General features: G+C 41.1%; 1 protein-coding gene across 2 annotated transcripts; it reads left to right on the top strand.

The window, feature by feature from the left end:
• Positions 1–273: 273 nt before the first annotated feature.
• Positions 274–2,554, top strand: LOC306713024 (large ribosomal subunit protein eL19; the record flags this gene model as incomplete). 2 transcript variants are annotated; one of them, XM_079182541.1, is made up of 6 exons in its annotated part: positions 274–328; positions 1,305–1,402; positions 1,508–1,630; positions 1,891–2,011; positions 2,133–2,243; positions 2,365–2,554. In XM_079182541.1, the coding sequence occupies 6 exons, from the start codon at positions 324–326 to the stop codon at positions 2,489–2,491; spliced, it is 585 nt and encodes a 194-aa protein (XP_079038667.1). In that variant the 3' UTR covers positions 2,492–2,554. The 2 variants fall into 2 exon arrangements, with proteins under 2 accessions (XP_079038667.1, XP_079038666.1); XM_079182540.1 differs by lacking the exon at positions 274–328 and having other exon boundaries at positions 1,297–1,402.
• Between the last annotated feature and the right edge of the window lie 10,998 nt (positions 2,555–13,552).

The following is a 13,552-nucleotide window of genomic DNA, read 5'->3' on the forward strand; positions in this document are numbered from 1 at the left end:
AAATTAGAGAAACGTGGATGTAGTGCGTCCTCTAGTGGTTGGATATTTAAAATATGTTTTATTGGAGCGTACCACTTGTGCTATGATCAGGGGGATCGATAAATGCACTTAGTGTCACTTTAAATGTATATTAACTATATATATATGACATTGAATGTCCCACTTTTAAAATAATATTGGTAAAATTACTATAACTACCGAATATGTAGCTTTATTTACGGTTTTCTGACAACTAGCCGCAGTAGGGTGACCCATGACGACATTTAAAATGGTACGGACTCGCTCGTCCTATTTCCTTCGTTTCTACCAAGCTAGCAGCAGCCATGAGGTAAGCAGGACATTTGACATTTAAATACGTGTTTGTATGCTAAGTAAACATTTAATAGGGTGCTTGGCTGTGTTATTTAAGACCAGTTGATAGACTTTCATGATGTTTGACATAAGTAAAGTCTATTATTTCTACCAGAATGCACGTAGCGTTAGCATGGGGCCTACGTTGGCGAGCTAAGTTAGCCGCATAACTACTACATGTTACTGAAACACCACAGAGCCTTAGCGGCTAATCAGCACGCAACAGTGCAAGTATTTAGCGTCTATGTCGATGCTTTTCGAACTATCCGATCAATGATGTCGGTGAAATTTAGTAAGCGAGCCATTATGATGCAACACATTTTGGGATCGGTGATCTTTTCCTCTCGGTGGCGTGCACGCGAGTAGCAGGCAGCTGATCAATTGGTGCACATTTTTTATTAAACCAGTTTGAACCCATTGGTTCGGTCAAGTGACTGTTCAATGTGTTTTTGTGTAAAAAATCTCTGTTAGAAAATTAGATATAGTAGATGAGTATAGACTGCTGTGGTCAGATGAATCTTTATTTCATAAGCACAGTGACACAGGTGCCTAACAGTACTAATTAAATGCCACCTGGTAGTGTTTGGTCACTAAACAACATATTTACGGTAGAAGTACTTTATACCTTGATTTGGGAATTATGAGAATACTTGTGTTTTGTGTGTATCTTATTGTTTGATTCTTTCTTTTTTGTATGTGCTTCTATTTGTAATCTAGGTTTATATTGAGCTATTAAATGAACACTTTGTTTTCATGTTGTATGGTCAAATAGAAACCTGTAATATACCTAAGGTGGCCTATTATTTCTCTGATTGATGATTTCAGTCAATACAAGATAATATAGACATCAATCAAAGAGTTGTTTTAGAATTTAAATTCGTAGATCATTTTAAAGGCCCCTTAGCGCTGTATGTGTCTGATATCCTGCAAAACTAATATGCCAACATGCTCAGGCTCCAGAAGCGCTTGGCGTCCAGCGTTCTGCGCTGTGGCAAGAAGAAGGTGTGGTTGGACCCAAATGAGACCAATGAGATTGCCAACGCCAATTCTCGTGAGTTATTTACTTTGCATTAGAGAGCTCTATCTCCTCTCTGTAGATTTGTGTGGTGTGCGCTTCATAGGCCAGCATCTTTATTTCGTTGTATTTGTACCACAGGCCAGCAGATCCGAAAACTGGTGAAGGATGGACTGATCATCAGAAAGCCTGTGACGGTTCATTCCCGTGCTCGCTGCCGCAAGAACACGTTGGCACGCCGCAAGGGGCGTCACATGGGTTATGGTGGGTAACGGCCATCTCCTTTTCCTCATTTTGTTAACACGCATCACTTAAATTTGATTTCCCAGATTCTACATTGAATCATGTGCAAGTATTATCTAGTTCATAGTTTTAGTTGTTCTAGTAGTTGCTGCTCGGAGAACAAAATTAATCATCATTGCATATCGGTTTATTTTTAGAAAAAGCATGCTGTGTAAACTGTGGAATCCTGCAAATATATTATATTTATTAGATTGTATAACGTATAATTTCCTCCTGCCCAGGTAAGAGAAAGGGTACTGCCAATGCTCGTATGCCAGAGAAGCTTTCATGGATGCGCCGCATGAGAATCCTGCGTCGTCTTCTTCGTCGCTACAGGGAGTCCAAGAAGATTGACAGGCACATGTAAGTGTGAATCTCAGCGCTCATTGCTGGTGAACAAGCCAGTGTAGTTTGAACTCCTCCTCCAAGAAGAGGCATCTTGCTTTGAGACGCTCCTGAACTATTTTATTTCTGTTTCCTCCAGGTACCACAGTCTCTATCTGAGGACCAAGGGTAACGTCTTCAAGAACAAGCGCATCCTGATGGAGCACATCCACAAGCTGAAGGCAGATAAGGCTCGCAAGAAGCTGTTGTGGTAAGTTGCTCTTTTTTTGTTTTTTTTCCTGGAAGTGTCCATGTACAATGCCACTTCTCCATTCGCTCACGGTGTTACTGTCAACTAAATTCTCTTGTCTCCACCTTCTTTCACCCTCCAGTGACCAGGCTGAGGCTCGTCGCTCTAAGACAAAGGAGGCCCGCAAGCGCAGAGAAGAGCGCATCTTGGCCAAAAAAGAAGAGATGATCAAGAGCTTCGCCAAGGAGGAGGAAACTGCAAAGAAGTGAATTTAGAACGAAAGTTTTTCTTGTCGGATTCTACTTTTCTTGCTAATAAATTTGGATAAAAGAGTCGTTGTCAGTTTGGTTATTGTCTGCCGGTTTTGGTGTTAAAAATGATTTCATGTTGGGAGACACAAAGTAAAGTTCAGGAGCAAGTGATCACTTCAAAGCAATAATTGTTGTCTTATTATAAAACATGGCTTAAGAAAAGACTATACTCTGCATTTTTGTGTTGGTGTTCTCAACAGTCCAGCAAGTGGCAGCAGAGCACCGGTATCAAGTCTTTCTCTACATCAGATATCTTCATTCATTTCAATCATCCAGATGTTTAAAACACTAAAATATAGCTGCAGATTAAAAGGTGGCTCAAACCATCTATCTCATCCCAGATTGTCAGACTCAGACAGTTTCCAGAGAATAGGAGTCGGTCATTTTACGGCTAACTGCACAGAACCAATGTATTGGGGGCAGTTCTTTAACAAAAGTTTAATTTTTCATAAAAGTGTCTGATGCACCTCATCTCTTGATAACATCTTTACTGTACACACTTCAAATTCTGTTTGCACAGCCTGCTCTTGGTTGGTTATTAATATAACTTGTAGTGGCCATTTGTCCAAAAAATCAAATCAAAGGGTCACTGACGCACCATAGGTTTGTAGTTTACGCAGGCAAAAGTGCATTGTCATACAGGATTCTGTTTCTCATGATTTATTTACCCAATTAAATAATGGAACTCTTATCGCTGCCTCTTCTTCTCTGGTAAAAAAAAATCAGCCCAGTGCATGCTGGTCCTCTACCTGCCTACTCCCATATACTACTCCCATCCTACATAATTGATTGAACAAAGAGTGCTGCAGCATTGTTCATGCATGATGTTACACAAGTGTCAAACAGGAATTATCCAAATGCTGTTTTTTCTTTTTTAAATGCCTCGACACATGCCTCTAGGTCGTCCTCTGCCTGTGTGTGTTTGGTTGCCAGTCTTAATGTGTCAGTGATGCATTTCATCCATGACTCATCAATTTACAACTAACTGTGAGCAATCAGTCTCTTCAAATTCAGCTCCTTTTGATTGCAGTTGACATTGGTGCAAAACTTCAGAGAGGGCTGAAGAACACAAACTTTTGACTTGTCAGTGTGGACAATTGGATACCATTGATTGTTCATATAGATGAACCCAAACAATGATCAACTACTCAACTTGTATTAATACATTATGCAGCAATGAATTTATTTTCTCTGCTTCACTTTTCCTGAAGGCGAGTCACAAAGCCACAAACAACTGTATCACACCTTCGTACAAACGTTGGCCATGCTCCAGCTTACAACCACTGACAGCCACATTAGACCTCAGATGCTGACGCTCCAGTCGTCAAGTCATTTTTACTTCCTGCTCAGACCTTGATGGATTCCTTCTTGCTTGCTCCCTTGAGAAGGAGTGACTGAAGTGTTTGCAGACGCAGCAGTCGCTAACCAGGACAGACGGGCAGCTGTGTCTGTCTGTGTTTCTAAGGAAGATGCTCCTCAGGTGGATTCCAAGCAGATGCTGTTCAGCAGGATATTATGTGTGTGGCACCGGTGTTTGACTTTGAATTCATTTTTGCTACGGATGGAAGGATATAAAAATGACATACTATAGTCGGGAATCTAGAAATGAATAATTCACAACTTTTGAGGCTTTTGGACTAAGAACTCAAGGGTTGAATTTTCTCCCACAACTTGCCCCGGAGAGTTCACTTCCTGCTCACTGGCAGATGTTTAACTCGTTTTAAAACTGGTTTGTAGTATCCTCTGTTCTTATCATGCACCATCACGCATAAACAGTGAGACACCCGAGCTTTAGGGCCTGCAGTGAAAAACCCCTCATGTTTAAAAGGCCTCGAGGAGCTGGAATGAAGGGTTACACCGCATAATGCATCTGATTTTGATCCTCCATAGTTTCACCATACTTTTACCAAAGATTGCTACCTTAACCATAGGTTTACTAAAATGTTAGCTAAACCCCATAGTGTTACTAAAATGCTCAGACATACAGACAGAGCCATTTATTCAAACATAAATGTGAGATCTCCAGAAAGAAGCCGCGGGGATTGCTGGCGGAGGAAGCAGGCTTTGTGCAGCGAGGCCTTTTTGTAGCTCAGTTAATGTATTTCTTCATTACCAGGAGGCACTCCTACTTCCTGAAGCGTGAGCCTTAATGAGATTAGATAAGGAGAGGAATACGAGATGAAATGAAGCGGCGCTCTTTATTACAGTTGGCCTTCAACCCAGGCAAAACAAATGGAGAACACTAAAGAGTTCAGGAGATCTTCAAAAAACATTTGAGATTAGAAGATTAAAGGTTCTTTTTTTAAATATAAAAGCAGTTAATGTGTCAAATCTTTACCCTGTGCTTGGCAGTTTGCATTGAGCTTTATCTCTATGGTGGTATAATGGACTGTTGGCCATCGTAGGTTTCAAGAGACCTTTATGGAGTTACAAGGGTCTTAGAGGATGGATTGATAAATGTCAAGTTTAATGTGCATGGGATCCAGCCGTAACCCCAACCTGACACAGTCACCTGCCTATAAAACAACATTACCCTCATCCCACTCTGACGTCTCTTTTGTACCACATCTTCGCCTATTTTTTATTTTCTCTCTCCTCGCGTCTCTACTTCCAAATTGCTTGGTTTATATCTGGGGAAATATATCATAAAGCATGGGAAGGATTCACAATGTTCCCTCATGTTTCTTTTTCAAGGGATTCATAGTGTGCAATGATACAGATCACAGATCCGTCAGACAGACAGCGCTGTGAGAGCCCATAGGTCCAGATAAGGCAGTAGTAATGATCTTGTATCAGATCAGTGTTTCAAAAGTGGCAGCTTTCTGGTCACAAGACATCTCACTCAACCTCATTGTCATTGCTTATTTTTGTTCTATTGCACCGTTTAAACTGAAAATAAGACCAGCCAGCAAGCAGATCTACATTCACTGATTTTATGGTGAAATACATAATTGCTGAGATCGAGGGTAAACTATTCTGAATTTCTGTGTGGTTAAAAGCCAAGTCAAGCAAAATCATATCAAGACATCACCAATTAACCTAAATACATTTGATAGACAGATTATATTCTTCATAGCACTTTGGACGCAACTTGGCTGTCTCATTCACAATGACATGGCGTGACTCTGCTTGTGCAGGCCTCCGCCTTCTGTCTCTGCCGAGGTGTCTCAGTTAACAATTTAATTTCACTCCTGAGAGACTGCTAAAGTGGTACAAATATAGTTGTCAGTTATGAATTGGAAATGTGCTGCCACGGCGCACAGTGAGAGCAAACAGAGCTTCGCCAAGCAAATTGAATCGATACAGCTATATGCAGCGGCAGACACAGCAGTAAGCCTGAACTAAATGCTTCATTTAATATTAAACGAGTCAACTATGATTCAAAATCTGTTTTCTGCTGCACGATGGGACGATGAATCATTTTCTCGCTTTTCGCAAAAAAGTGTGTGAAATTGAATTAATATAGTCAATGTTTTGGTTGAAAAATGCAGAAGGAATTAAAATGTTTACTCTGATTTTTCTTCTCGAGCAATCAGGAACACCTGAGAGCGTCCCTCTTCACAGTGACGGTGCATGTAAACGGACGAATCGACCACATTTATACACACACTATAATAGAAACAACAATCCGATGCAGTTTGACACATGAGCAGATGGAAAGGACGAAAAGAAAAACAAGCCTCTGAGGAGAGAAGGGGATGAGAGCGAGGGGTGAAGAAAAGCTCAGAGCTGAAGTTCAGGATGATGATGTGGCAGCAAGGTCAAGGGTAAAAAGGGAATAATTGTCAAGAACTTTGTTTCGTACAGGATGTTCTGAACATTTCGAAAGATCAAAAGGTAATGTAGGATGGAGATTCATGTGTCCTTTAAGCTGTAAATCGAGTCACATTTTGCGATTCCACTTCATGCAGCGCCGACAGTGTCATCACTGTGTACAACTCAGGGAATAAAGAAATGTTCTCCCAGCATTTCACACCGTCTTCATCTTTCTGCTGTTTTCCTTTCTGTCCTCTACGCTCTCTAAAAAAGCTTGCACTTATCTTTGTAAAAAGATACCAAGCAAGGCGAGACTTATTACCAACTATTTCCCCGTCTTGCTGATTCTTCAGTATGCTGAATATCGTTGCCTTTTTCATCTTTTCTATCTGTCATCACAGAGTTGTTGACTCGGGCAGCGAGCAGGAAAAAGTAGCTCCAGCTGATAGCAAGCAAAGCATCTTTAGCACAACAGAACAGCCCCAATTATCCTCTAATCCCTGCGCCTTGAAGGCACAACAACCCCAAAGTCTGTGACACACTTCAAATTGAATAGAATAGTTTAGTCCTCTTCATACCGGGACAGGACATTTTAAAGGGGTCCTTTGTAAGTTATGACTACATTGAGCCAATAGTATATGGAAAACAATAGACTGCTTGAATGTGAAGTGTGTCTGCGTATATATTTATATATGGGCAGAGAGCTCAGGCGGAGAAACTGAAAAATTAATATCTTCAGATCCACAAATGCACCGTTGGAGCCGCGGGGAGAGTGCAAAGAAAACCTGTTCAGTGGATTTCAAGTCCTTTTCTCAGCGACTTAATGGATTTAGAAGTTCGCTTTCAAGATTTCAGAGCGTGCTGGATCGGGAAACCATTTAAAAAGGCAGGGAGGGCCGAGGTTGGGGAGGTGAGGCGTCAAAGAGGACCTGTGGCAGCACACTCTTCCATCATGTTCGCTTGAGAGGAAATGCATATAAATAAAAATCTGAGAGCAAAGACCTTCTGTTTAGTCTTAAGATCTCAGTTTCTTCTGTATTAGCCTACAAAGACAAAACATAGTAACTACCCATCTGGTCAAAGTTCAAAACTGGCTTTTTGACCCTGGTTTTTAGCATGAAATAATACAGCTAACGCAAGGCTAAGCTAAGTTCAAGCCAGCTGATGTAATATCTCTGATATAATATCTATGATCTAATAGCCACAGCTCACATTATCTACGGATTAATGTACCCGATACTGTCGGACTGTCAGGACTGCTGGTCCTGTTAAAAGATAAACAACCAGCTTAGCGGAGGAATCAACATGTCAGCTTTCAACCCTGGGAATTCAGATGATTTGATGTTAAGTTATTATTCAAATGGGTAACCAAGCGAACAGAACATTTCTTGGTAGCTACAGCGTATTACCCTGCCTCTTGTCCATAACATTAAGGTCTTCTTTAATTCCATTTTTTTAAATGTCCCAAAATGACACTATCACCTTAAGACCTTTTTCTTTCAACTTCACCGTTTCTATAGTAGGCCTATGCTCTGCGTTTGTAGGTCAACATAGCCTACATAAGATGTCTTCACAATCACGATTACGTTGGCTTTATGCTACTATGTATCGTTCTCAGAGGGTGGTAAAGTATCCTGTGCCAGATGGAGTAAATCTGCAACTCCAAAGCAGGAAGTAACTAGGAAACCAGGACACTCAGTTTCAAAAAGAGTGTGTTTACCTAATAATTAGGGAGATATAAACTGTCCTTAGACGGCATTACTAATGCAAAGAAGCAGCTTAGTGTGGAGATAAATCACCAGAGCTCTTGCAGTCATTAACACGCATTAACACTAAAGCAAACCAACTTTTGATCCTTCTTGATCTGAATAAAAGCAGGCTGGGGAAACATATACAGCCTAAATCAACAACACTCCTCTTAAGCCATAAGAGCCGCGTCCTCATGCACCTTGATCCTAATGCTGCTTGCTCGACCATCCTTGATTTTCATTTTGTGGCCGAACTGAGAGGCCAACGACAACGACATCAAAGCTAATTAATAATACTTGCGAAAGGTTAAGGATGATGTCGGAAAAACACAAGTGGTCAGTACTGATGAAGGGGTGTGTTGAGTGAAATGCTGCAGAGCAAAGCACTGAGAGCAGGTGTGGAGGTGGGCTGGATCTGCAAGAGTGGAACTTAGTGTTTATGTTTTCATACGGTGTCATGGGCTTAATTCAGGGCAACATCTGTGATAACCCATGAAACAGCCATCTGGCTTACAGGGCAACTTCCTGTGTAGACGTTCACCTTAGTTTATCAGGATAAGTAACAGGGATAGTTACTGTTGGAAACGAATGCACTGGACTTGACTTAACTGATATTAGCACAGAAGGAGAAGCAGCGCAGGTTGCATTACTGCAGAGCAGAGTTCTTTGGCGGCCTCAGTCTCCGTGGTTTTAGCTCTGCAAAGAGAGATTAACAAATCAAAATAGACAGTAAGGCAAACCAACGCATTGAAGAAGTTAATGACCTCACAGGACGCACACGTGATGTCTGAGGCCAAAGAAGGTAAGTAAGGAAGTATATAGCCTCTCCTTAAGTGGAAGTGATTGCACCTGAGGGGGGCGGTGCCTTTTCATGCAGGAGCGTTAGCTTTATCCTCCCCGCCTCAGGTGTGGACATGTCCACCGGAGGGGAAAACACTCGAGTAGTGCTCGACAAAAAGCCTGTGGGATTTATGATACTGACACGTTTCGTTCAGCACGTTCACCACATGCGCCGGAGAGGGTCACTTCAAGGTTGGAAGGCTCTAATTTGTGGGATAAATACTGTTAGCTTATGATTTTGTACTTATGTGAGTAAAAGAGGTGCTTGATGTTATGGTTCTTTCTGACTCATTAATATACATTATGCATCACTTTACCTTAATTAGATCTGTACATCTGACTGAAAGCCGACATGAATACAAAACTTACTTTAAGGTTGTTTCATCCTGCAGAGCTCTTCAGTGTATTCTGCAATGCCACTCTTTTCATAAATGTTTTATCTATAAGACAATGCTTTTAAGATGGAAAACTGTTCAGGGGACAGTGGTTTGAAGCTCATCCATCTTCATAAATAAAACTCTCTTGATCTCTTTTTATTGTGTGTGAGAATAAACAGTAAATCGCCCAGGGCCTCCCCTAAAATACTCTATAGAGGTGAAGAAGCATATGCTGAAATCTGAAAGTCCCAGTGTAGCATGCTTGCAGCTTTCATGTTCCAACCCCGGGGGCCTATTTTCTCCGTCCTGCTCAACCTCTAAGATCAACTCGGAGGATATATACGCTGACTTTCCACCATTCAGACTCGAAAGCCACGGAACTCGGCGTACCATCTTTTACCTCTGGACTCTGCTGCATGGCGCTCATTCCTGTCACCGACGGCGTGTTTGTGCAAGCAGCATACTGAGAAAGCGGAGGTAAGCCTCAGAGGCAGGAGATGAGACCATGCATTAAACATGCCATCTCCGTGTACCTTCTTCATTTTTAATGGCCCAGTTGGCTGGCAGTGTGGAAGAATGTAAACACGACTGGAACCTGAGGATGGTGACAACATAAGATGGGGAGGAGGAAAAATAACACCAGAATTCAGGCGTGGTCATCGAATGCTGCAGCTGCAGTGTTGATAGCCTGAGTCACCCAAGTCGTCTGATTTAAGAAATGATAATATTTCCTCTGGTTTGGAAATTGACTTGCAACCATCAGTCGAATCCATTGACTTGTTTTTCTTTCCCATTTATTTCGGCAGGTACAGACACAGGTATGGGCAGGTGTAGGTTGAGGTTCAGGTAACAGAAGCTCAAAAGCAAAAACATAAGACAACAAAGCAGCAATAGGTCATTTATACACTGGAGGGCTGATGAGGGAAGGTGGAAACAGGTGAGCAGCTGTGCATGTAAGGTTATGACTGTAGGGCAAGTCTGAGGGCATCTGGTGGACAGGTAGAGGATGGAAATAAACGGGTTTTGGGGGAGTGTGGCTCCAGGGAGAGACAGTGAGGCAGAATCTGACTGGTTTCAGTCTCACGGCTCAGCTATGTTCAGCAAAGCTCCAAAAACACAAAGCGTGTATGCTACTCAGACCAAATGGCAGACAGATAAAGTTTATGACTAGCTGGTGAAAAAAGAGGAAAAATGAGTGTATGTTGGATTTGCCGTCTTCCACCCTTGTATAGATTTGTGTGTAATATCCTCTCACATACACTGAATTAAACAGACAGTAAGAGGAAGTGAGGGATTATTTTTTATTTGCGTGTGTTTGATGCTGGGGTCTGTAAGGTGTTTTTTTTTCTTCACGTCTGCCAAGCAGCAGAAAGCTTTATTTCTCTCTGACAGTGCTTTGCTGATCCTTCTGCCTGCCTATATAATCAAGTGCTATTTCTGGCACAGATTTTGCATTTGAATTTGCATTGTTGCTATATTCCTGCTCCTTGTCAACGCCCCTTGTGCTGCAATCATCACCCCTACTGCGAGTCTGTGATGCAGCTGAAGCCCAGTTCTAAAAAAGTGCAAAGAGCAGAGTGTGAAGAGTATAGGCAGGAGATGACAGTGCAACGACTCACACATTTAATGAGCCATTTTACTTCGTTTTCTGCAGCGGGCGCGATGCGCTCCGGACCAGCCTCTTTGATACTCGCAAGGGTGAAAATGATTTGCTGAGGGAGAGACAAACACTCAGCCTTACATTCTCTGCTTATTACTGCTGTTAGAGAAAGAAACAAGAGAATTTGAGAGAAGGATTTCAACCTCCTCTGCTCATAGTCATGAAACAGAGAGAGAGACAAAAAGAGAGCTCAGTGGTACAGTAAGTGGAGAGCACCGTGCCATCTTGAGCACCAAAGTCAGCAATTTTTTGAAATTTTAAGAGAAGCTAGATGTTCTGCCAGTTGCACACATGTCTCCCTCTCTCTTTCTCTCTCTCTACAGAGATGAAAATCACATTTGATCCAATTTGATAACAGAACTGGGTCATGATTTGAGAAATGTTCCTCACACCACAGCAGGGACACACACACACGCACACACACGCACGCACACACACGCACACACACGCACACACACGCACAAACGCTCTCTTTGCCAGCTTAGTCTATGGCTTGCCAGCAGCTTCTCCGTTGCCAATTAATTTTATTGGGAGTTAATCACATTATTTATGGTCATTAAGAACAAGGAGTCCTCTCGGGCTCTGCACTGTCATGTCACATGAAAGCTCTCAGTGTATTTCTGTGGCCATGAAGGGAGACATTTTCTGTTGGGATTCAAATTATGAATTTAGGTGGTAAATTACACATTGAATATGAGGTGAAGGTGCAGACGTTCAGCTGTACATTTTTGCTTTTTTTGTGTATAACAGGAAAAAGTGTAAGGATGAAAAAAGGACCATTTAAATGTTTTTTTCTTTATAGTGTTTTAGTCATGCTGGCAGCTCTATGGCTGGCAATGTCAGTCCACCTCTTTGGACTGAAATATCTGAACAGTTATTGAATGGATTGCCATGAAATTTGTCAGAGACAAACACATTAAGTTTAGTTTTAATAACTTTGACCAACATCAGGTCAATGTTTCCCAATAAATAGGACCAAATGCATACGTACTTATGATACTCATATCATTATAGCAAATGTTAGCATGCCAAACTAAAATTGTGAACGTGGTAAACAGTACCTGCTGTAGGAATAGAGTGGCCTTCACTGTGAGGTCACTGTTTAGGTTCATGTCTTCAACAAACTGATTAAACACAGTGAAATGAGGCCCAATCCTGCTGCAGTTTATCACATCAACTCATGAAGAAGTGTGCTTGACAGCGTTCGTAATTGATGCTCGGGACAAAGTCTGATTAGTGTCCATCAAGGCCAGCGCCTGGACAGGACATAGTTTGACCATATGAGGGATCTTGACTGGAGTAAAAAAAAAAAATAGTACACATACTACTCCAGTCTCCTAGTATGGGCCCACACCAGAGTGTACTTAGCAATGTATGCGTTTTATACGGTGGTGGAAAGCCACCAAGTATTTACTCAAGTACTTCTCTTGATTATTATGAGTGTTATTATTAAAAATTCTTGTTTCAATATATTGACATATTATAGTCAAAGATTTTTCAAGAAGTGATTTTGGATACATCTTTGTTTCACTCCATACATCAGAAAATACTGTCAACAGCCATACATAAATGAATAAAATGAACAGACCCCTCAATAAAACTTCAGAATATAGATGATACCAGAAAACTTGATGTAAGTGTTACTGAAGTTGAGATTTCTGGCTCAGAGTATAAGAAAAAAAAAAGTAATGTGTAAAATGTAAATGAGGCATTATCTAATGTGGTCAATTTAAAAACCACAGATGCTAATAGAAAATGTGTAGTAAAATCTTTCCTGTTGTCTGAATGAAGACATGTTTAGGACAAAAGAGATAAAAAAACAAAAATGCAGTTTGACAGAGCAACACAAAGAACAGAACGGTGTGAATTATTGATCAAATAAAAGAGCACACAATTTGACAGTTTGTCTGACTTTATTGAGAGATGTGAGGATCAAAGGGCAGCTAGCCATGCAAAGAACTAGCCTGGTAGTGTGCATTAAGATGAGAAAGGGAGTTCACCTGGGTAATACTGATCCTGAGCCAATCTTGGTTCTAGCCAGTGACGGTAATGTTTAGGATTAGCGCGGCGCTGACTGATCCAAGATGGACACTTTGTAAAAGCTGGAGTCCTAATTCAAATTGTTGCAAAAGCACAGGTATGTACAGACACGTTTGTGGCTACGCAAGAACTAAGCGGAGTACAAAATAAAGTGAGTGACTAGAACTGTTGTGCATAGTATTTGAAAAGATTTGTGCTGACAGGGCTGAATGGTAATTGAGCAAAGGGATGCATACATTGGTAAGTGGGACAATAAATAATGATCTCCTGTAATTTATAACTGAGATTAATGCCCTTAGTTGGCTCATGGATAGCTGCAAACCTCTTGGTCAGAGGGCTATTCAGAGCATAAATATATATATATATAGTATTTTCATAAGGCTATTTACAAATACTGTCATATCTGTATTTACAGTTATTGCTGCAACAAAGGCAGTTTGTCACTACCTTATGGTTTACAATTAGCAATAAATCAAATGGTGTGTGGTGATTGTGTCTTTTAGACCTGAAATAACAAACAATAACAGTCCTTCAGTTACTTAAAAGTAATCGCATTTGCTGGGAGAAACATTAGCCATTCAGAAAGAATTCAGCACAT

This window comes from Pholis gunnellus (genome assembly GCF_910591455.1).
Source record: "Pholis gunnellus genome assembly, chromosome: 21".
In the NCBI taxonomy this organism is placed as follows: Eukaryota; Metazoa; Chordata; class Actinopteri; order Perciformes; family Pholidae; genus Pholis; species Pholis gunnellus.